Source organism: Trichinella spiralis (genome assembly GCF_000181795.1).
Source record: "Trichinella spiralis strain ISS 195 chromosome Unknown Scfld610, whole genome shotgun sequence".
NCBI lineage: Eukaryota > Metazoa > Nematoda > Enoplea > Trichinellida > Trichinellidae > Trichinella > Trichinella spiralis.
In genome coordinates this window covers 424,124-446,714 of record NW_003527549.1, presented here as the reverse complement: position 1 = coordinate 446,714, position 22,591 = coordinate 424,124, and the positions used below count along the sequence as shown (strand labels likewise).

Below are 22,591 nucleotides of genomic sequence, written 5' to 3'. Positions count from 1 at the left end.
TTCAACATCACAAACACTGCACTACTGAAATGTAATTACAAATTTATAAATCCAAACAGATGATTTTAAAAAATGCTTGTTTATAATTTAAAAAATATGGAAACGTCCAAATTTCATTGGATAAAAATATCTGTTTATTAACCCTTTGATGGACTGTTGGCGTTAGGTACATTGTTGGATTGTTGGGGTGTGAAACACCCCACTTTAGAAAAACACGTGTAAAAAGCCGGAAGTGTGTTCAATTTTTAAGAAATTTGGTTTATTCGATAGTACAAAAAATGCTGTATATGATGGTATCAAAGTATATTCGATAATTTTAAAGCCTTTTATTGGCAAAAAATCCAACAAAATTAACGTTAAAAAATCGTCATTTTTCAGTTTTTTTCTTTTTGTGGACTCAGTTTTGCAAAATTCGTGAATCAAATAACAGACTTGAGTGCAGCACGTTATTCTGCACATTTTAAGACCAATCTCAGGTCTCTAGTCATTTTTTTGGTTTCAAAACGACTACGTTTTTCTAAGCCCTTTCTACAGTTTTAACATAAACATATGGAAATCCCATATGCCATCATATCCATCCCTTTGATACCATCATATACAGCATTCTTCGTACTATCCAATAAAACAAATTTCGTAAAAATTGAACATACTTCCGGCTTTTTACATGTGTTTTTCTAAAGTGGGGTGTTTCACACCCCCAACAATCCAACAACGTATATTTTAACTTTACGATGTTCTGTAGACCGAACAAAAATTCCTGGAACATTGCAATTTTTTTTCAAAATGTGCTCATTCTAAGTGACAAAAATTACCCATATGCACAGTAATAGAGCATTTATTTGAACAGGCAATTTACAGTTAATTGAAATGTCCAACATATTCATTCATCTTCACTAAACCAGTTTAACTTAACCCACCCAAATAACTGACATGTTATTTATTGCAATTCGAAAAATCCATACAACTAACTTATTGTCAATAAAAATAATTTTATAATAAGATGAGGATTTGGAATTTCCGTTATAATTTCCACTTTCGTTTTAACCATTAACCTCTAAAATGTTACACTGTTTATATATTATTTATTGTTTCATCCAAAAAAAGTAAATATCTAAAGTTAATATATAATTATTACAATATTCTTTTTTCATTATAGATATAAGTAAAATATGTACAAGCTAACCATTTAATTTTACAACAAATTAGTGAATATTTATTTTTCATAATATAAGGGATTATTTAGTTTACATTCGAGTTTAAAAAACCAGAAGAATATTATAAAAACATCATAATCTGCTAGAAATAAAATATAAAAATGTTTCTTTTAAGTTCATCATCTCAACGCTGCTTGAAAAGCATTGTATATTTTGAATAGTAGAATTATTACCTTTAACAGATCATTTATTTTGTTGCTCAGACTGGACCATTCTACGCACATTTTTTGAAAATCGTTATAATTCTTCTGAAATATCTTTAATGCAGCATCTATTTTTTTCTGATTGCAATATGCTATAGCAACCCTTCAAAAAATTGAATATTATTTTTAAAAATGAAAACAACGGTACACATACTACTCACTGATTATTCAAATCGTCGGAAACCTTGTCGCACAAGGCTATAGCTGATTGTAAAGTTTCATTTTTTCGTTTTTCTAAAATTTAAAATACCTTTTTTTAAAATCTATATTGCTTGCAGTAAGACCATTTACCTAGATTTTCTTTTTGAACCGCTTGCTTCGATTGATAATCCTTCAACATGGAAGACAGCATGGTAACTGAAATCAGCTATTACGATATAAAACAATTTTAACATTTTGAAATAAATCTCTGGTTTTCATGTATGGAATTGTTGCTTTTTTTTAATAAGAATAACATTGCAATTGAAACAACTAACATTTCACATACTAATGGTGTAAGAATTTCAGATTATTATATAACTTATTATTTCGTATAAAATCAATTTTGCCTTCAAGTTTTAATCACTTAAAATTCCTGAAATCTCAAAAATTTTGCACCCCTAAAATGAAGTAAATGCTTACCAGATGATATCAATTCGAAACAAAGCAAGTTTCACACTGTAACCATCTGTAAAACAAGGTGCAATTCAGGTAAATTTTCTCAACTTTAATAATTGCACTTTTTTGCAAATTGCTCACGTAAATTGTGCGTGTAAATTTTCACCAATAAATTATTATGAAAATTTTCTTTCATTTAAATTAAATTTATTATGAAAATTTTAAAAGCAAAAAATCCAAGTAAGAATTTGAAACTTGAAGCAGCTTGGTCATTGATTCTAGGAATAATCCGTGTATTCAGTTACTGTATTTTCTTAATGCATTCAAAATCATGATTGTCCAAAAGATACTCTGAAATAATAAAAAAATGTGAAAATTTGAATAAAAAAATATCAACTACTGTAAATAAAAAAGAAACACATAAATAGTAATGTAATAATTGTAAAGATACAAATTTTTTTAAAATCACTATCTTCGCATTGGATTCGTGCAGTTTTCATATTTGAATAATTGCTGAATATTTAATTTCCATTATAAAGTGTGCAATAATTATTTATCAAAAGATAATTTTAAGATGGATGTTTTTTTTCAGATAAATGAAAGCAATTTTTGTCTCTTTTTGTAGTACTTTTTTGTTCTTAAACTCTCTTAGTGACCATTGATTACTGTAGTTTTTTCGCTTCGATTGATCGGAGAAAGTGCAGCAGCGCTGTTAATAGTTGTCCTTTTTGTACTCATGGATTCGGAATCTATTTATTTGAGTTGTATAATTTTGCATATATTAAATTTTTGTACATATTCTCTGGCGTTCAATTTGGATACAGACATGCCTGTGTACAAAATTGGCCCCAAAGATACTTATTTTGGTTTCGCCGTCGCTCAGCACATGAAAGGCGATGAACCGCTGTAAGTATTGCGTTAATGTTTGTTTGTTTGTTTTTATTATAATCTGATTATATTTTTAAAAAATTATTTTCAAATAATTTTGTTTTTTTTGTTTGAACTGTAAATTATTATTATTGATGAGACAGTAATGGGTTGACTGTGCGATAGTTGGTGTAGGCGTCCTTGGTTCGAATGCCAATTAGGGAAAGATCGATTTGACGTTTCGCCCATTAGATTATAGATGGACGATTTTGTCACTTTGACCAAGACGCTGGCCAGAGTCAAGTTGGTTCCATTGATCCGCAATGAAAAGGATCGATTGTCAATTTGAATTGTTTGCTTAATTTTCAGCTGCACCTTATTTCACTAATTTTAAATCGATCGCTCATTTTCGCTTCCGCTTTTCCACAGCTGCTGTGCATTTTTATGACAGTTTAAATTTCCATTTATTGATTTACTTTCTGATCGATTTAATTTTTTATTTGTAGTTTTGTTTCATTTTTTTGCTCTTGACAATATTTATCATTTTTACTCACACCCACACAAACAAGTACTTTTCTGTATCTCATAGTCGATTAGTTTTGTACTGCAGATTTTTTTCAATTTCAGATAAAGTAAGTAAAATATTTTTTTGGGGGGAAGAAATTATTATGCTTATCAATTTTGTCGACATTCAAATCCAAGTGGAAAATTGAAACCGGTTGAAGATTTGTTTTAAAAATGCTTTTCACAGCTTCCTATGTTTGTTCGCTTGTGTACGTATGTGTGTGTGATGATTCATTGCCGTGATTTCTGACGTATTGTTAAATTGAAACGGCGTTGTTGAATTTGCTTCGTCTTTACAACAGGAAAAAATTTTCCAAGCAAGCAATATGCAATTGATCAGTTTAGTGTTTTTATTTCTTTTTAAACAATTAACCATTTCTTCAAATTAAATTTTCACTTTAAAAACACAACGAGAATAATGTGACGTGATTTAACAAAATGCGATATTAGTTCGAAAGTTCTGCTGTTAGAATAATAATTATTATTATTTGCATTTGAAAACTAGCTCTCATTGTGAGCGTTTTTATGAATTCATTGAATGGAATGCAAGATGCACTATTTGCTTAAGAACTTTAAAAATCACTTCGAGAAACGATCATAAAATGAGAATTGTTACTTTGTAATTTTATTTCTGAGCTTCCATTTGAAAATTAACCATGGCATGTTTTTTTTTGGAAAAGTGATTCATATAAATTTCGAAGCAGATGTTCAATGAGACAGGTCAGTATAATGGACGATAAATGAACATACCATTTATTAAAAGTTCAATAATTGCATATCTTTGTTTGTTTGTTTTTCTTTTCAATTGCATTTATTAATGAGAAAATATTGTAGCATTTTAATTGGTGCTCCGAAAGCCGAATCTGGTCAAGTGGGTACGAAGCATGCTGGCGCGATGTTTGCCTGCCCTGTAAACAGTGTGTTCAGCAATGTCAGTGAAACGGCCACGTCGAAATGGTGCCAAAACAGTCGAGTGGAATATCCCTCATTTGCATTTGATGAAGTTGATTTCTATAAACATGGTAAATTTTTCATTTTCGAATCAGACGGAAAAAAATGTTCGTTTTTTCATAATTGAAAATTTCCATTGCAGCACCGAATAAAGTTCATCCGGAAGATATTTATACTAAAGATCATCAGTGGTTGGGTTCGACCATTCGTAGTTCAGGGCGTGGCAGTCGTGTATTGGTGAGATTTGCAGTTTTCGATTATTTTTTGATTTTTGCATTTTGAGAAAACTGTTTTTTCCATCCACTTAAGGTTTGTGCGCCAAATTTAATATACGGATCGGCAGCTTATATTGAAGGTGCTTGTTTTTTGCTTAAAAATGACCTCACACACGTGAAACGCATTCGCACTTGTCAATTTTTTACGAAAAAAAATCGCCACAACGATTACAGTGTTTGTCAAGAAGGTTTCAGCGCTACTCTTGATGAGGTTTATTTATGGAAATTTATTCAATTTTAATTGAAACTTTTTTGTTCTCACTCACACACACACACACTCTTTCTCTATCTTTTTTCCAGAAATATCAAGTTATTGCGACGGGTTTGCCAGGTGCGAGCAGATGGATTGGCGGAATGTTTGCCCAAGATATTGATGAACATCTTTCTACACTGCATGCGAGATGGACTCCAATGGTTCGAGGTAACCACACTGTCGAAAATGTGATCAAAGCGCACAGTTACTTCGGTAGGGGAATTTTGTTCAGCAGCCTGTGTTTATTTGTTTGTTAATTTTTCAATTCAAAAAGAAAATCAACCATTAATTTTCACTTTGAAGGATATTCAACAGCGGTGGGTATTTTCGGATTTGAGCACGAAAATTTCAAACCGAATGGCAATTTTACCCTTGTGGCCGGATGTCCAAGATGCAACGACACGGGCGCGGTCTACTTTTTGCCATTCTACAAAGAAGTCACTGTCGACCAGTACAGCGCTTTGAGACTTTTCCACGACCATATGAATTTAACCGGTGATGAATCTTTCGCTTCGGGTTTTGGTTACAGTGTCACCGTGATGGATATTGATCAAGATGGGTTAGAGTTTTTTTTTTTAATTTGTTAATTGTGTGCAATCATTTATTTCGCTGATGAAATTTTTCTTTTTTTTTTGTTTTTTAGTTTTGACGATCTCATAGTTGGAGCACCCTATCATTACAACTTCAGTTCGACGAAACCAACTGGTGGAAGAGTGTACGTTTATTTTTCATCGGGAAAAGTTCAAGTTTGTTTTTCAAATTATTATTATTTTTCTTTTATCTTTTAAATTTCTATTATCAATTTAATTTAGCCATCGGATAAAAACAAGTTCGTTTTCAAAGAGCCGATTCGTCTGTCCGGATCGATGGACAGCATGTTCGGTGCGGCTACGGCAAATTTGGGAGATCTCAACGAAGATAATTTCAACGGTTTTTTAATTTGACATTATTATTAAATGTGTTTTTTGTTTAATTTCTTTTGTTTCTTTTTTCGTCAGATTTGGCCGTTGGGGCTCCTTACGATGAAGGAGGTGGTGCGGTGTATATTTATTTTGGAAGTTCTGCGGAATCGTTCGATTCGAAACCCATGCAAATTATTCGAGGAAATGAATTGAAAATTACCAATCCTTTGTTGAACCCAATCCAAACTTTCGGATGGTCTTTATCCGGCGGTTTGGACATGGACAACAACGGTTATCCTGATTTGTTGGTTGGTGCGTTTAAATCTGATATGGCCATCTTGCTCAGGTTTGAAAATATTCCATTGAAAATAAAAAAAACCAACAATATACATATTTGACTGATTTGAACCAACTGTTTCATTCATTATTTATTATTATTAAGAGCTAGACCTATAGTGCACATTGTGACTACTGTTGAAGAGGAAGATTTGAAACCAATTGATTTGGATCATCAACGCTGTAAGAATTACTGGGAAAAAGTTTGGTAAAATATTTCTTCATTTCCCCTTTGCTATAGGGATATTTTTGCAGTTTTATAATCGAAAAAATATTATACCTACTGTATGTTGCATTTTATATTTTTGTAGTTTTAAATTTCGTACCAAACTACGCATCCGACGTCAGACGATTGGTTCGCAGTTGGATTTTACGCGCAACATTTTGCTCTGCCGTTTGGAAGTTTTGCGTCACGGTTCAGCTTTGAAAAGAGCAGAATTTTCTGGAAAATTCAATTATCACAAAGAATGGCCCTGCGGACGTGGTGCTGTTGAGTCCGCTCAAATTCAAGAGCATGAACTTTTCATCCGAGTATGTATAGTTCAGTTTTATTTGAATTTATGCGTAATTTTTTTTATTCAGGATACCAATCGTGACTGGCTGAATCCATTGAAATTTGTATTTTCTGTTGCTTTGCTAAGTGATAAGCCAAAGCCGGCAACTTCTCCCCTGTCGACAATTCCGAATATAAACGATTATCCTGTGCTCGACAAAATAGGCTCTCAAACGGAATTTACGGTTTGCATTTTTCTATTTAAATTTTCATCATTAATAAATTTTTCTTTTTTTTTCTATAGCTAGAATTTAACAAAAAATGCGGAAATGATGATCAATGTATCAGTGATCTCGTTTTGAATTGTTTGTTGGTTAATTTAGCCAAGTAAAAAAAACAAACAAACAACCTTGTAGAAATTCTTCGACTTGTAAGCATTTTTCTTTTGCTCAGAGAAGCATCTTCGGATATGTACGTCAAGCAAGTTGGCAAAGATGATGAACTGGACTTGCATTACAGAGTGACGAACAAAGGTGAAAGAGCTTACGAATCGTCGTTGTTCGTCAAATACAACGAAAATGAACTGGAAAGACCAATGTTATTGCAAAAATCGCACAATTTGCTGAATTTTGGAAAGTTGAAAAATGGTCTGATCGAAGTACTGCTTGGAAATCCACTTGAGCCGAATGCTGAAGTTCGTTTGCAAATTTTAATTTTTCTTAATTTGTTGAATTTAAATTGGTTCATTTATTTACTCTATCTGTACATATATATATATATATATAGGTAGTCTTTCAATTGAAGTTTAAATTGACCAGAGGAAGGTCAGAAACGTTGGGGCAGCCGTTGGTATTTGAATCGTTTGTGAATAGCACAAGCACCGAAGTGGACGAGTCGAACAATAGATGCAAAGTGGCTGTGAAGGTGATCAAGAAAGCCGAACTGGAAATTGTTGGCATTTCCAAACCGAAATTGGTTTATTTCGGCGGAAAAGTATTTGGTGAATCTTCCGTATTTTATGAAGAAGACATTGGACCGCAAGTTATTCACACATATTTGGTAATATTTGTTTGTTAATTTATTGTTTGTTTGGGAAAATTTATGAAAATGGAAACAAATTTCCAGGTGAAAAATAGTGGCCCGTGGGGAGTGAGCGATGTGACCGTTATGATTGAACATCCGCATCAAATTTACAGTCCATACGCACGCGGAAAATGGGCACTCTATTTAATGTACACACCAGTTATAGAATTGCCCATACCTGGCAGTGCTGTAAGAAGAGAGGATCACATCTATATATATATATATCTGTTTGTCTTAATCCATTATATTATTCGTAGATTACAGAAACGCGTAATTGTTATGTAGACTTGATGGCAGAGCACGTCAATCCATTGGATGTCAAAGTATGATTGATTGATTGATGATTTTCTTCATTTTTTCAATTGTTAAATTCATTGCAATGCTTGAAAATGATTTTATTTCAATTATTTAATTTAGATTGGATCTGCTGAAGATGATGATGGAATGTCTGAATGGGAAAAGCCGACACGCAAGCCGTCGCCGAAATACACCACCACCGCCTTGCAGTTTGTTCAATCTTTGCGTGATTTTCGTATTCGACAAGAGGTGGTCAACATCGATGGTGAAACTTACAAGCGTGTTGTTGTGGTATTTATGTTTTTTTTGTAGTCCATTTAAAAAGTGTAAAACTGATGAATGAAGTTTTCATTTTTTTTAAATAAATAGAATTGCAACAAACAACCAGAAAAAAGAACTGCCAAGTGTTTTCCAATTCGATGTATTATTGATCATTTGGAGCCGAACATCACGGCCACAATTCGAATTCTCAGCAGACTGTGGAATAGTACATTTGTTGAAGTGCTGTGAATTTTTTACTTTTACTTTTTTTTCAAAATTGTAATTCGGTTCCTTTTTGTAGGATTATCGAGATGTGGATCATGTTCTCGTCGAATCTCGGGCGTGGATTGAGGTCGATCGGAGGCAAGGAATTGAAGAGACCAACTATTTGGATAATGAAGCGACCGCGGTCACTCGAGCGCAACCGGACATGCCTCAGATTGAAGAAAAATTGAAAATTCCACTTTGGATCATCATACTGGCCGTTTTAGGCGGCATATTTTTGCTCATGTTGATTACTGTCCTTTTGTGGAAAGTACGTTCAATTTTGATCTCGCTCTTAATTGATCATATTTGTGTGTGAGATTCAATTGTAATTTTTATTATTTTTTAGTGTGGTTTTTTCAAACGGGGAAAATATTACGACCAGCCGTTGTACAAAGCCGAATATAAGCACAGTGAAGATATTGATTGATTTGATCACAATTTGGGGCCTTATTCTCTTCTACTACTACTACTACTATTGTTATTTATTATTTATCATTTTATCACAATCATATGAATTCAGTCAGTTTTATTAATTCATTTTTATTCTTGTTGCTGCTAATGTTATATTTATTTTGAAATTGTTTTCATTTATATTTTTTGTTGTGCCATATTTTTTTATTGCATTTTTCAATGAATGCTGTAAGCAAGTATGCTTTTCGTGACATTGACCAATGAATGTTTATTATTATTCGTGTTTTGGATATTTATTATTGGCGAGCGTGTGTTATTGTTGTTGTTGTTGTTGTTGTTTTTATTTCCTTTACAACAAACAAACACTATGCAATTGGAATTGATTTGATTATTCATTTTTCAATTGGTCGATGGATCATTTATTGGGTGGGAAAATTGATGTGCTGTTGTGGTTGGTGCTTGTTGAATTTGGAAAATACGCTTGTCCGAGTCGACGGTGATCGAGCAGCACAGTTTACCGTTGCGATGGATTTCGACGTTGTCGTTGTGGATTCGTTTCAATTCGACCAAGTGGTCCGTATAAATAGCTGCGACCGTTCTCAGCGCCGGATGTTCGGATTCGGGCAGTGAACACGAGACGATCACCGGAGGTGGTGAAACTGCCGGACAGCGGCCGGCCGGTCGTCGGTCACCGACCCAGTTGGCCAAGTCGTCGGCCGTGGCCAACAGGCCGGCAAAGCTTGCCCGCTGGTGCTTGTCGCAGTAAGCTTGTAAGCCGTCGATGACGAGACAGTCGACCACGTCGCCGAGCGAGTGCATCCCATTGAGGAACTTGACCAGTTCGGCTCGACCGTCCAAATATACGAACTCGATCCGTCTCAACACTGCCACCGTGGGCCTAGGGTCCCAGCTTGGCACCAGCGGCAACGCTTCCAACGGCGCCTTGCGGACCCACGTGACGCAACCGCCGTTCCCGCAGACCTGCGTTGTCAAATTGAACATCACACTCGTCGCCAGTTCGGTCGTCTCGTCTGTACCGAGCAGCAGTTGCATTCGATTTCTTCCCTCGTTTGCGAAAATGTCCACCAAACTGCCAGTGTTCATTTCAATGCTTTTCCAATGTGACTTTTGTTTCTTTGGGGCACGAAAAAACAAAATAACATCTGAATTGGAAGAAAACTTATATGCATATATTATGTAGAAAAAACTGACCGAAAAGCGAACAAGCGTTCTCAATCAATCAATCAATCAATCTAATCAGTCGTTCACAACGACAAATTTTAATACGAAAATATATCTGATGATTTCTTTTAGTGCCAAATTACAATAATGATTTGTAAAAGTGCATCAAGCAGAAGATCAAAATCAAACAGCCACGAAACGACGGACGCTGGTGATCAACGCCAGAAGTTCGCATTGGATCCGATTGGACATGTTGACGACTTTCTGATTGGATCATTTGGAATTCGACAACCGACGCGTTCACGTTCTCTTCATCCAGCGTCCGAACCAAGGTTTCGGTAGTTGAAGTCGGCTGGTGGAAAATAACTGGCGCCTGAGAACGGGGTAGCAGTTCTTCCACTGCGGGTCCCAGACTCAGTTCGGCCGCTTCGTCACCGCATTCCATACGGATCGTGTCGTAAATGCAAATTATCGTGCTACTTTGATAGCTGAAACGGGGAAACGAATATTACGAGGATGAAACGAATTGAATTAATTCGACAGACAAACCTGCCGACAAAATTGCTGAGAACGTTGAATAATGATAAATTGTCGACCGTATTCTTTGAGCTTTGGCGAGTCAAAGTCGGAGGCGGGATAATATCCGACAAGCAATCTCGATCGGTAACCACGTCGACCATTGCCAAACTGATGCAAGACGAATGACTGTTCAATTCTAAATACGGTCGAAACACGAGAAAAAAAACAAATCAACTACTCCTCTATCTATCACGACGGTTCATATAATTAATTTACCAGCAAGTCGCTTGCCACTATCGTAACACCAAGATATTACCATCTGGGCAAAAGCGAGCAACATTTTCCGAGTTGTAGGATCGAGTGTGTCTGTGCAGTGCAACAACGACTGTCCTACACATGATTCTTCAGGTACATATTTGCTTGAAAAGGAAATAAACTATATATATATATATATATATATTTTTTATTTGACGAAACTGTTGCCAAAATATGAAAATTATTATAAAATCAAATCAATCAATAGCATACCGGCATATTGTGGTTCTGGACATGAATCCAGCTATGGCGAGACCCAAATCAGCCCAAGCTTCCTGATTGCACCATGTCATTGTTGTAAATGGACAAGCCGAGACGGTCTCAATTATCGGTGCCGAGTTGAAAGAATTAAATTTGACAAGCTGAGGCAAAACTTCACCACCCATGGCGCTGCCATTGTTAATCATCAATTCTGGTGGCAAAACGTATGCCGAACCTCAAAATAAACGTCGAACAGAAACAAATAAGTATGTAAAAAAAAAGAAGAAAGAGAAAAGAAATAATTACCAAAATATACAAAAATTAAAAAAATAAACAAAACTGAGAGATGCATTGGAAAAGCAGGATAAAAAGTCTACCGTGCCTCACCCGTTGCTGCCACCTGATCTGAAGCGTGTGCTTCGTCGAATGTTGAACGACGTACAGCAGAAGTTTACAGCAATGGCAAAAGCGCGGCCTTGGTCGGTACCGGCCAGAGCTGCCTCGCCCGGTCACAGGCCAACCAGACAGAGGACATGCAGGATGCGGGACAATTTTTCTCACAATACTGCTTTCTGCACAACCGAACAACAACTGCTAAACGCGTATCCATTTTTTTTGTTTCCAAACAAATCAGCACCTGTCTTACACAACACAATACAATACAGTAACCCGTTCGTTGACCTGAACGGTAAATTATCACGAAATAAAAGTGGAAATTCGAACTACATATTTTTATACTCTCTTTCACCATATATAACAAAGAAAAAAACATTTTCACAAAATATTTCCGAGAGGAAATTAGCATTTCTTTCATGCAACAGTGTTTCCACCAGATCCATCTGATTGCCCATTTCACACGTTCAATGAGAGAAAAAAGAATTTTATTTACAACACATCTGGCATCCATTTAAATAACAAAAAATAAGTCAATAATAACACAACTAACTGCTCTTGTTAAAAAAACATTACCTTTTATATTATACAATCAGTTTCAGTTATAATTATTTATTTTCAAACAATAAAAATGACAATGAACATAATTTCAAGCTATTTTAATTAGTGGAAAGTGTTTTATGTTGCTGACAAACGACCAAATCATAAAACAGTGCAACGAATTTCAATATTTTCAATAATCTGACTTCTGAAACAAATTTTACAAACCACTTACGCAATGATTTCGCATAAAATTACTATTTCAAAAATCGACACTCATTACTGATGACCCAAGTCGAAATTGTACCTGCATGGAAAGTTCAACTGACCAAAAAGTAAACAACAAGAAAAATTAAATTACAAAATATACAAACAGCTTTAAAATTATAAACGTGCATTTAAAAAGTGATCAATTTTTTTTTCTTCAATTAAAAAATTTTCACCGAATATTTTTCAAGCTATACATGTACAGTAATTTATAAACATGAAAAGACAAAAAAAGAAAAACTTTAAAATAGTAATATGAAAATCAAGAAGAAATTTTAAAGCTTTTAAAAGATGCTATTATTATATATTACTGTTAAAGAAATTAAATTGTAAAATAAAATTTATGCTTAAAATTGTTTAATTTTCAGTCTAAATTAATCTTGCCTGTTTAAAAAATAAAACAAATAACAGCATAGAAAAACAAAATAATATTGAAATAGCGATCATTTTTATAATATCGTTTTATTAATTCTAAAACTAACATAGAAGTTACGTTTTTTATGCTCATTTTTTAAATTATTGATTAAACATGATCAATCAGTATTATTTTTGCTGGTTATGTAACATGTTTCCCAGTTCACTGTTCACTCACTGTTCACAATGAAGATTCCAAATTGGGTGATAGACCCATTTTCAAACACTGATGAAACAGAAATGGAATTAGAAGAGGAATTAATTGAATTACAAACCAATTAAGTTTTAAAGCTGAAATTCAAGAACGGATATCATTCTTTCTGGCTGCAGCATCAAATTGCAGATCTTTATATCGGTTTATGGGCAATGGTAAGAAAGTTACTTGCTTTCCCATCTTCCTATTTAGTTGAACGTGGCTTCATTGTGGTGACTGACCTTTGAATGAAAAAAAGAAGCCAACTGCAAATCGCCTAACGTGGTGACTCACGTCTGTTTCTTACGCACATTGAAGTCAATGTAAACAGATTAGTCGCAACGCATCAAGCTCGTCCACATTAATTATTTTCTCACTATATGATTATTTTTGAATGAACATTCGATTTAAATAGTCAATTTAAAAATTCATTTTATTGCAATAATTTAGGGGTGGGATTTGTCAAATATATGCCTTCCAAGGAGGAGATTCCCCGAAAAATTTGGAAAATACTACTCTAGAAGCTTGAGCCACGCCTTCTTATAAATTTAAAAATATGAGTAGTCTTAATTTACTACAAACGGTATGCACTACGCTTCAATAAAAAAAGATTTTTGCTCCTTGTCTCAATGGTTCTAGAGTCCTCTTATGAGGGCAGAAGTAGTTGAATCATTCAGATTAAAGGGGTCTTTAGAGAAACCGATATTGTTCAGATTTGACAAAACAACTTGTGAACACAGCAGTTCGTAGCGTCTAAGACTATAATTTATCAATAAACTTATAGGATAACTACACAGTGGCAGAGCTATACGTCACAATGAGTTTTATGGTCATAACGAATACAACTTCAAGAACTGAACTTCTCTCCTCTTGGTGGCTGCTGCCTCATAAAGTGACTTCTAACAAAAGTTTGTTTTAAAATTGGACATTTCCTTCAGAACAGCTTCTCCTGTTAGCCTGATATTTTTATTTAACTAGCCTTATCACTTGATCCACTCAAAAGCTTCGCTCGTTGGATTCATTTGAATGTGAACTTTTGCTCACTTTGTAACAAGCTCGTATTTTTTGCACATATAATATTTAATTAATTATATTCTTTTACGTAGTCGAACATACACAAAAGATGGATAAGTCTTAAGTCTAAAGAAGCACCATTAATGCATGAAGACTGAAAAGCTTGGCAGAACACGTCCTTAAACAGCTACTGATTTTTCTGATAGCAGTGTCAGAAAACTTTATGTAAATTAAATTATCATTCTAAAAATAGCATGATTTAAAGCGGAAAGCCTAAAGAATGCTTTCCTAAAATGTTCATGTTTAAATTAAATAATTACAGAAACCGTTTTTAGAAAGAATGAACTGAAAACTCATTTTAAAATCCAGCTCTTTCTTTTGTATAGTAAAATTTTACTTTAATTTCAAATTTTAATCATTAAATGAGTGATAATCATAATTAATAAATAATTTGTTGCAAAGAATAAATTGAACTTGATTGCATTTTACTGTAGTGCAAAATTCTCATTCCCAATATTTAACTTTGAAGCTAAGTATTTGAAAGTATATATTATTAATTTGGAAGTACACAGCATCAAAAGAGAATATGGAAGTGGAGCATATGAATAACTCCAAGTAAAAATAAATTTTGAATTGTATTTCGTCTGTGAAGGAAGCTTAATGACAAAACAAAATGAAATAATCGATGTTAAAAATTATGAACAGTGATAAAATGAGAAGAACAGTAATATAACAAGATGTTAAATTCTTGTTTTTTTAATATATTCCACCTTTATTTATGCTATATATATTATGTGGCATTTTTAGGAAAGTGAAAGAGTTAAATATAAAATAAATTGGTAGTAACGGTAATTGTTTTAAGCCAGTATTATTCTTAAATTAAATCATGTTGAATATATTTTACGAAACAAATATTTAATATGTTTTTCCATGACTGATATTTGTTTCACTATTGATCATTGTTGATTTTTTGATTTTAGTTTTCCTAATCTGCACTGAAAAATTTTATTATGGCACATTTAATTTGTTAAATAAAATGAACTTTTTAGATTAACTTTCAGCCAGCTTAAGATTGAAAGAAAACATTTATATAAGAAAGCAATACAAAAACAATGCTTGTTTTTTTAATCAGTTTTTTTATTATCTTTAATTAATTGTGCAACTAATGTATAACATGTTATGCTTGTTTGCAGAAGATTTGCCATGAATATATGAAAGAGGAATAATTTTCAAAAATTATTTTGTTCATTATGATTTAGTCTGTATTAATGATACCATTTGCATGATTTAGTCTTTTCAAATTATTTGTTGTGTTATGCATATATATATATATATATATATTTATATAAGCACTTTCAATGATTATTTATTCTTATTTTCCTGTGATTGATTTAACTTTTTCTTACTCAATTTTAAGTGAATGCTCATTTTTTATACACATGCAAGAATGTTTCGGTATCGTTCTGTTTAACTTTGATGTGGTGGGTTAAAAAGTGTTTGAATATATTTTAAAATGCCCAACTGTGAAGAGTATTTTTCCATTACATGAACGCTTTGTTTAGGTATAGTTTTATGGTAGTATATTTCCAAAATCAATTGGATTTTCTGATCGATCAATGTACTGTTTAGTTAGAGGGAATATTGAATAACTCTGAAATGCAATAGCATTGGCAGTCTTTTAATGGTAATGATTTTAATGTTGAGGGATTATGAATATGGTTAAGCTTCGCAAGAATTAAGATATAAGAAGGAACAGATAGTAATTTTGCACTTTTCGCATTTTTGTTGTTGCGCACAACTTTTTAGAAACTCAATAAAAGGAGTTTGAATAAAGCATGTATATACAGTATTTCAATGTTTAAACATTTGAGTTGTTTTCTTAATGATCATTGATGATGATAACAAATTTTACATGTTATGCTTGATAACGTATGTAAATTGAAAACAAAATTGCTCTAAATAAGCGCAACTGGAAAATAAAAGTAATCTTTAAGTTATATATATATATATATATTCATTGTTTGTTTAATCTGCAGCAGATCAACCAAGTGAAATTTCGATTAGTTTTGCAGTGTTTGCCTATTAACAATTTCTATTCAACATTTCTTTTTTGTAAATTGTATCTAGTTAGTTTCCTTTAAACGTATACAAATCATGTTTTTCATTTCAAAACATGTTATTAATTTTATTTAAATTTTTTCCGTTTTTTACGTTGGTCCTGCGATTACTGACCAGAGGCAAAAAAAGGCAGAATTGGAATTGTAGCAGAGGCGGTGCCTCAGACGAGATTCGTTATATTACTTTAATTCATTTCCGAACTGTAATCCATTTCATTGTTATGTTCATTGCTGAAAAGGGCATTGTTATTCTTTTTATTGTATTTAAAACGTAAAGATTGGTATTCTGGGCACGCACTGGGTCATTTCATAAGCCATAAATGTATAAGGTTGTGTTTATAATGCATTCAGAAACTTATCATTTGGAATATTAATTTAGCACGTCATACAGTAAGTTTGTCATATAATTTGTTTTGAAGTATTTTTTGTAGTAGGCGTTATTGATGTTGTTAAATTTATTTTAAAATGTCAAATTTCAGGATGGCGCGAAATAGGTACCGTTTTTCGAAACGTCGCAATGCAGGAGGATCTTCAAGAGTGAATAATGATAATTTTGAAGAAGAAATGCTTGCAAACGTTGATTCACGTGCTGTTATTAATTCACTGAAATGTGGTATGACCATGATGAAAGTACTTGAGCAACGTTTTAGCCTTTACAAGAAGATAAGATATGATTTGTTGTTGGAAGCGCACGAAAAGAAGCGTAAACAAGCTCTTGAAGGCAAATTGCCAATTATGATTGCAAAGACTCAGCAGCTAAATGAAAAGCTTCTTCAAAGGCATGTAATATTAATGTTTTGTTTTTTGTGAAATGACTTATGCATTAAGTTTGGTGGTGCAATTTTGTTTTACTCTCATTGTTGAATAATCGTAATTATTTTTTGTATTTTATCTTATTTATTGAATGAATTGTCAACTAGGGTTGTGTTGTGAAAAAAATTAGCAGTGGAAAGAGTTATCTTTTCAGAATTAAAGAATTACGGTTTCAACGTGACACAAAGAAGGCTTCGGTGCAGTTAAATACAAAAGTTAATTTGAGCACAGAATCGGATACTGCGAACGAAGTGAAGCGTATTCACATGCGCATCTTGGAATGCAGCATTGGCATGAAGATTAAAGCTCTAGATGAAGAATACCTCAATGCTGCAGTGCATGCTGAGCTTCGTGTTCGTCGAGAATTGGATCGTAGCAGTCGACCGAAACCGGTGCCACTCGACTATGCTGAACGTCCAAATGGTCCACACGTGATGGACAAACGGAAAAAGCCTCTGGTGATCGACGGTCCCGTTGTTGTGAATCAGCTGCCGGATGAACGAATCGCGTACATTGCAGAAATGATACGTGGCGCGTTGTTGCGTAAAGATTTAGAAGAGGATTTGAAGGAAGTTTTCAGCTCTGCTTCCTCTGATTCTGAATGAAAGATACTTTTGAATTGTACGCAAGAATTGATGATGAATAAATAATGCAAATTGTATGGAATTCTGTTGTTCTTGCAAAATCTTTATTTCGTTTTCAGAAGAATTAAAAATATGTTCTTGTCAACTTGAATGAAAGGCTCTTCTGCGTAGCAGAGTTATAATGATTGAAGTGCAACTTTATGATAATTTTCAATGACTACATGCGAAAGAAAAGTTTATCCAAATTTGCCTGAGTTGGTATATAAATGATGAAAATAACTTTTTTTAAACATCTTTGCAAAAGCAAATAGTTATTATGCATGAAGGAAGTTTGGAGCAATTTAATCTATTGAAAAGACTAATGTTTTATATAGTAATGGACCTTTCATAGTTGGAACAAACATTTTGCACTTATTTTAGCTAATTTCTATTCAACAAAGAGTGGCTGAAAATGATAAATTTTGTCGTTAAAAAGTATTTTAGAAAGTTAAAATTTCATCTTTTAATAACTTGTTACACAAAATAGTGAATTTTAATGAAAACTGTTATAATTGCTGCATATCATGTTCGAATATCAGCTAATTCATTTGATTGATTATGTATTATGCTGCATTTGAACTTTTGCACATTGAAATGTAGTTATTACATTTAGTTAGTTTATGAGGTTGATTGAGCTATTTATTTAGACAATGATTATTTGATTAGTGTAGAACGTAACATATCATGTTTCTAAATTTAGACAAATACTAAGCAATGGGAAAACTTTGAGATTTATTGTTGTTAAATTGTGTTGCTGAACGTATCTCACAGTGGGAGATTTAAACACATCTCACAATATGGTTTCCAGTTTTTCAATATTCTATCTATTTGTGTGTGTTCGTGCTTTGTGTAGTAAAGTTTTGATCTGTTTGTCTCTAGTTGTGACGGATATATCTCGCAGATTTTAATAGATTCAAAGAGGAAATTTAGTGAGATTGAATTTGCAACTTGATTTAAGCCAGAACTTTATCACTTACAAACTTTCAATACCTTGTGCAGATGCATTTTCACAAAATTATTCTTTTTTGAAGTGTTTCACATGCGATAACATAAGTAAAAGCATTCAAATTAAAAACAAAAATCTTTCAAATGCCTGAAAATTATTTAGAAAATATAATAATTAGTTACTGAGCATATAGTTTACATTTGCATAAAAATATATAGAAAAAGTAACCCAGTAACACAAGTGCATCTAGAATTTCACCGGTATTTGCACAAACCACTTAAGACTCAGCTTTTGATATTTTTCATAACTGATTTATCATTGCGTTAAGGAATGGAATATTTTTTAATTTGCGTTTTCATTTCATTCATTTGTAAAGTTTGGGTTCTCGTAAAAGAATTTCCTGTATAAGTTTTTTTGCTTGCAAATTTTATCCGTGAACTTATTCCCTCTATTTCCCTTATGCTCTGCTTCCATTGGTTGTTGGAATGCAGTGTGATAATGATTCTGCTTTGGATTGCAGTTTATCATCAGTTTTAAAATTTCAAGTAAAATACGGCCATTTGGAAATGAAAGAAAAGTTGAAAGCACCAATGTCGTCTCATCCCTGCGGTTAGATGCATTTATGGACGAATGCCTCACTGTGGCGTTAGGGGGTCATAGTACATATATGATGATGCATAATTTGTAAGTAGCAAATAAAAGCACACTGAAACGGTGCCTGTCAAAAATCACTATGTTTGTGATATTAACAAATCCTATCTGCTGATTAATAAATGCCACTTTCTTTGCTTATTTCACCGAAAATTCTTCCCTAGGCGTAGTATGAATGCTTAATGGAGCACTCACCACATGTCAAGTCATCACGGTCGACCAGTATAAAACTCCTTTGTAGACAACATCAGTAGTGAAGATGCCGATGAAAGAGAAGAAAACCACTCCACTGACTGCAGGTTATCAGCTTTGTGAATGATAAATTTTTTGCAGACACCGCTATAATGAGCAAAGACAAAGAACAAATTAGCTGCTCTGTGAACAGAAGCAGGTCAACTGCGTAACCAACAAATGTGGATGTGGAATTGGTCGGCAGCTGTAGGTGCAAAAACTGTGATTATTAATTATATTTGTATCTGTATTCGTGCATCATTTATTCACTAATAAAGCTGATCATAATACTTTTTCTATTTTTGCTTCTTCTGCTGATCGTCAGAAAGAATGGCATGAAAAATAAGAGGTAGCATAAGAAAAACTGACAAAGTAGAGTCAGAATTGTATGGGAACAATCTAGCAGCAAGTATAATGATCATACGGAAAGTGGGACGTTACAAATTTGATCTTTGTTGATCATTGAGATTAATAATTTGTATTATTCATTGTTTTCTTAAGAACAAGTAATAATATCATTTTAGTCAAATCATTTTAGTACATTCTTGTCAAATGTTCAACAGATTGTTTAATTTACCTGATATGAAATGTTCCATTTTATCGCTTTCTTACAGAACCCTTACAATACCATATCACAATGCAGTCCAAGTGTTTAGTCTAAATTTACTGTCGTCTGTATTTGTTATGTACTTAACTAAATATATCGACAATATTTTATTTTGCTAATTTTGAAAATAAAAGCCGAATCTGTGATTCTGGTTAATTAGGATCAAAATTATCGTTTTGCAATTTTTACTGGTGGAAAACATTTCATATAAACTGAATCCTGGAAGTGAAAAAAACTTAAGCTAAATTTTGTTAAATAAAATGAATAATGAAAAAAAAGTAGTTTAAAATAAAGAAAATAACATTAGCCATAATCAATATTTTAGAAATAATAGGAAAGAAAAAATTGTTTTCCTTTGAAAAGCCATCATAAAAGCATCAATATTGACAGTGAACATTTGGACAGTCAGTGTTCAGTATGACAGTTGTAAATCAATAAAAGCAGCAGCAGTGAATGATAAAAACAATGAAATCAGGACAACAGCAGCTGTCAGATCGGCTGCAAAAATTTGACAGATCAGATTTTGACCAATCAGAGAACTGCCTAACGGAAGAAAGTTTAAATTAATTAGTGCAATCAGTTGGTGTGGCGAACTGAAGCCAAAACTAGCAGCTTATGCAGTATATTCAACATTTAAGAAGTCGAAATTCTTGGAAATGGTTCATATCACGTCTACAAAGATTGTGTACAGTTGACGCCATCGGCTGCACGAAGTTGACAATAAAGCCGCCACTAATTTACCAAAGCGTGCATCAGAGAGAACCAATAATCCGATTACTTCCACAAATGAAGGCATGTAGCCTGTCTGGAGACGAAAACCAAGGTAAAAATTAACAGAAAAGAAGCTGCATTCAATATCAGTAACAGAATCACTGCAGTTCAAAAAGTGAATTGAGAATTTATTTATTTTTCATGAAAAAAAAACAATTTTGTATTTAAAAGTAATGCATAAACTAAAAATATTTCATAAATTTGAATAATTCATGATTTAAACATGATGTTTTGTAATAAAGTATTAATTTCAGCAATTATTTAAATAGCGAGTAATAATTATTGTTTCAAATTTTAATTTTATACGACAGAAATCAGTACATGCTTCGTTATTTTCCAGTTCCTAGTTCATCAAAAAAGTCCAAAAATCATTCGATATTAATGGTTTGATTTTAATGGTTCGATTCTAATTAGAACAGATATGATTACTTTTGATGTTTTGAATTTGAAAGCGAATGTAATGTCAAATCAATAAGTCGAAAGTCGGTTGCTGTGTCATGGAGTTGCAGCAGTTGAAATTGAAAGTCGTGAATTATTTTCTCTTCATTTCGATTTTTGTATTCAATCACAAATATGAATAAATTGGCTGCATTAATTTTTTTAAATATTGTTTTTTTATTAATTTAGGAATGAGCAGCGGCGATATGTTTAAAGAATTTCAATTTCGGAAAGCAACTGAAAAAGATGTCTCAGAAATCAAATCGTTCCTTTCCCAAGATTTCATTTTCAACGAACCCCTCAGCCAAGCGTTAAAGTCAACTGCGGACGAACTGATGCCTTTGTTAACATTTTTAGTTGAATCATCTGTCAAGGATGCATTTTCAATTTTGGTAAAACATAAAGGCACTTTGGTAGCATGCGTGTTAAATTCTCTTCATACATTATCGACCAATATGGGAAAAATCCCTGCTAGCACTTTTCCTGAAAAGGCCACTATCATTGGAAATTTCATTAATAAAATGGAAGAGAATAGTCTGCAACGAATTTTAAACAATGACAAGCAATTAAGTTGCGGTTCAACGAAATATCTAGTTGTTGAAGTTATATCCGTTTCCGCTTCAATTGCAGGAAAAGGAATTGCTAAAAAGCTCTTGAAAGATACAGAAGAAATGGCAAGGCAGCATAATTTTAATTTTATATTAACAATAGCTACTAATATTCGTTCACAGCTTCTTTTTGAAAAAATTGGATACAGCACTGTTTATGCAATACATCACAAAGATTACTTAGCTGAAAATGGTAGACAAATTTTTCATTGTCTTGACAATGCAACTATTTGCGCCAAAGGAATGCTAAAGAAAATTTAATTTTTAAAGTTAATTTTTTCTTTCCTTGCTTTTCTTTAGTGTTTTTTTCAATTGTTAGATAAAACCTTTAGTAAAATAATTAATTTTGTGGATGATCGACAATGTATGCTTCACTTTTGCGCAGCAAATATAATTGTAAATAAATAAGTAAATATATAAATAAATGTTAAAGTATTTAATAAAAAGCCTCGGTAAAAATTAGCAATAATCATAGAAATAATTGAAAGAATTTATTCATATGCATTTGCTTCACTGCAATTATTTAACTGTAGCACTTAAATTCAACAGTATGTATGTTTAAAAATGATAATATTATCATTATTAACTTTAAAAGCATACCATAGTAAAATCTGGTCAAATACATATGAGTAGCAACGAAAAATTTAATTACATTTATCATTATGGCAATATTGATTTTAGAGATTAAGCTTATCTAATCGTGAAGTGAAAAAAACATTTAAAAATATCTTTAATGATTTTAAAAAGGAAAAAAAAGTTCAACTAAATAATAGA

The 22,591-nt window shown here is 32.8% G+C and overlaps 6 protein-coding genes across 6 annotated transcripts; 4 read left to right on the top strand and 2 right to left on the bottom strand.

Moving 5' to 3' along the window:
- Positions 1-964: 964 nt before the first annotated feature.
- On the bottom strand, positions 965-2,752 carry Tsp_09921 (conserved hypothetical protein). Its single transcript, XM_003370662.1, has 6 exons — positions 2,681-2,752; positions 2,320-2,365; positions 1,709-1,774; positions 1,579-1,651; positions 1,388-1,520; positions 965-1,054 (listed from the first exon to the last, which is right to left on the bottom strand). Exons 1-6 carry the CDS (start codon positions 2,750-2,752, stop codon positions 965-967), a joined length of 480 nt encoding a protein of 159 aa, XP_003370710.1.
- A 1,510-nt stretch (positions 2,753-4,262) lies between these two features.
- Tsp_09920 (putative FG-GAP protein) lies at positions 4,263-8,990 on the top strand. The gene is made up of 20 exons (XM_003370661.1): positions 4,263-4,467; positions 4,539-4,633; positions 4,706-4,882; positions 4,972-5,128; positions 5,228-5,483; positions 5,568-5,670; positions 5,737-5,854; positions 5,923-6,172; positions 6,269-6,365; positions 6,418-6,693; positions 6,745-6,900; positions 6,960-7,042; positions 7,109-7,349; positions 7,442-7,696; positions 7,781-7,927; positions 7,996-8,061; positions 8,156-8,334; positions 8,405-8,522; positions 8,598-8,831; positions 8,910-8,990. The coding sequence occupies exons 1-20, from the start codon at positions 4,263-4,265 to the stop codon at positions 8,988-8,990; spliced, it is 3,294 nt and encodes a 1,097-aa protein (XP_003370709.1).
- Positions 8,991-9,412: 422 nt separating this feature from the next.
- Positions 9,413-10,099, top strand: Tsp_09919 (conserved hypothetical protein). The gene is given in 3 exon segments (XM_003370660.1): positions 9,413-9,547; positions 9,562-9,736; positions 9,750-10,099. The coding sequence occupies 3 exon segments, from the start codon at positions 9,413-9,415 to the stop codon at positions 10,097-10,099; spliced, it is 660 nt and encodes a 219-aa protein (XP_003370708.1).
- Positions 10,100-10,295: 196 nt separating this feature from the next.
- Tsp_09918 (hypothetical protein) lies at positions 10,296-12,042 on the bottom strand. The gene is made up of 6 exons (XM_003370659.1): positions 11,962-12,042; positions 11,569-11,785; positions 11,204-11,426; positions 10,952-11,094; positions 10,706-10,871; positions 10,296-10,644 (listed from the first exon to the last, which is right to left on the bottom strand). Exons 1-6 carry the CDS (start codon positions 12,040-12,042, stop codon positions 10,296-10,298), a joined length of 1,179 nt encoding a protein of 392 aa, XP_003370707.1.
- A 1,512-nt stretch (positions 12,043-13,554) lies between these two features.
- Tsp_09917 (hypothetical protein) lies at positions 13,555-17,547 on the top strand. Its single transcript, XM_003370658.1, has 8 exons — positions 13,555-13,581; positions 13,783-13,890; positions 14,578-14,627; positions 15,062-15,130; positions 16,278-16,374; positions 16,509-16,519; positions 16,609-16,912; positions 17,050-17,547. The coding sequence occupies exons 1-8, from the start codon at positions 13,555-13,557 to the stop codon at positions 17,545-17,547; spliced, it is 1,164 nt and encodes a 387-aa protein (XP_003370706.1).
- Positions 17,548-20,465: 2,918 nt separating this feature from the next.
- On the top strand, positions 20,466-22,078 carry Tsp_09916 (putative ATP synthase F1, delta subunit). The gene is made up of 3 exons (XM_003370657.1): positions 20,466-20,556; positions 20,692-20,823; positions 21,399-22,078. Exons 1-3 carry the CDS (start codon positions 20,466-20,468, stop codon positions 22,076-22,078), a joined length of 903 nt encoding a protein of 300 aa, XP_003370705.1.
- Positions 22,079-22,591: the final 513 nt, after the last annotated feature.

What these genes read in the sequence shown, in the direction of transcription:
- Tsp_09919 (XM_003370660.1), top strand. Translation starts at nt 9,413, where the DNA reads ATGTGCTGTTGTGGTTGGTGCTTGTTGAATTTGGAAAATACGCTTGTC.
- Tsp_09917 (XM_003370658.1), top strand. Translation starts at nt 13,555, where the DNA reads ATGAGTAGTCTTAATTTACTACAAACG. An exon ending in GGTGGCTGCTGCCTCATAAA is followed by an intron (nt 13,891 to 14,577) that starts GTGACTTCTAAC and finishes TTAATTTGGAAG; the next exon opens with TACACAGCATCAAAAGAGAA. An exon ending in AAAAGCTTCTTCAAAGGCAT is followed by an intron (nt 16,913 to 17,049) that starts GTAATATTAATG and finishes ATTGTCAACTAG; the next exon opens with GGTTGTGTTGTGAAAAAAAT.
- Tsp_09920 (XM_003370661.1), top strand. Translation starts at nt 4,263, where the DNA reads ATGAGAAAATATTGTAGCATTTTAATTGGTGCTCCGAAAGCCGAATCT. An exon ending in AAGAAGACATTGGACCGCAA is followed by an intron (nt 7,697 to 7,780) that starts GTTATTCACACA and finishes ACAAATTTCCAG; the next exon opens with GTGAAAAATAGTGGCCCGTG. An exon ending in TTACTGTCCTTTTGTGGAAA is followed by an intron (nt 8,832 to 8,909) that starts GTACGTTCAATT and finishes ATTATTTTTTAG; the next exon opens with TGTGGTTTTTTCAAACGGGG.
- Tsp_09921 (XM_003370662.1), bottom strand. Translation starts at nt 2,752, where the DNA reads ATGAGTACAAAAAGGACAACTATTAACAGCGCTGCTGCACTTTCTCCG. An exon ending in GAATGCATTAAGAAAATACA is followed by an intron (nt 1,775 to 2,319) that starts GTAACTGAATAC and finishes AGCTGATTTCAG; the next exon opens with TTACCATGCTGTCTTCCATG. An exon ending in AAATAAATGATCTGTTAAAG is followed by an intron (nt 1,055 to 1,387) that starts GTAATAATTCTA and finishes GTAACATTTTAG; the next exon opens with AGGTTAATGGTTAAAACGAA.
- Tsp_09916 (XM_003370657.1), top strand. Translation starts at nt 20,466, where the DNA reads ATGAAATCAGGACAACAGCAGCTGTCAGATCGGCTGCAAAAATTTGAC. An exon ending in GAACTGCCTAACGGAAGAAA is followed by an intron (nt 20,557 to 20,691) that starts GTTTAAATTAAT and finishes GATTGTGTACAG; the next exon opens with TTGACGCCATCGGCTGCACG. An exon ending in GTCTGGAGACGAAAACCAAG is followed by an intron (nt 20,824 to 21,398) that starts GTAAAAATTAAC and finishes TTATTAATTTAG; the next exon opens with GAATGAGCAGCGGCGATATG.
- Tsp_09918 (XM_003370659.1), bottom strand. Translation starts at nt 12,042, where the DNA reads ATGGGCAATCAGATGGATCTGGTGGAAACACTGTTGCATGAAAGAAAT. An exon ending in CGGAAATATTTTGTGAAAAT is followed by an intron (nt 11,786 to 11,961) that starts GTTTTTTTCTTT and finishes ATACGCGTTTAG; the next exon opens with CAGTTGTTGTTCGGTTGTGC. An exon ending in TCCAGAACCACAATATGCCG is followed by an intron (nt 11,095 to 11,203) that starts GTATGCTATTGA and finishes TTCCTTTTCAAG; the next exon opens with CAAATATGTACCTGAAGAAT.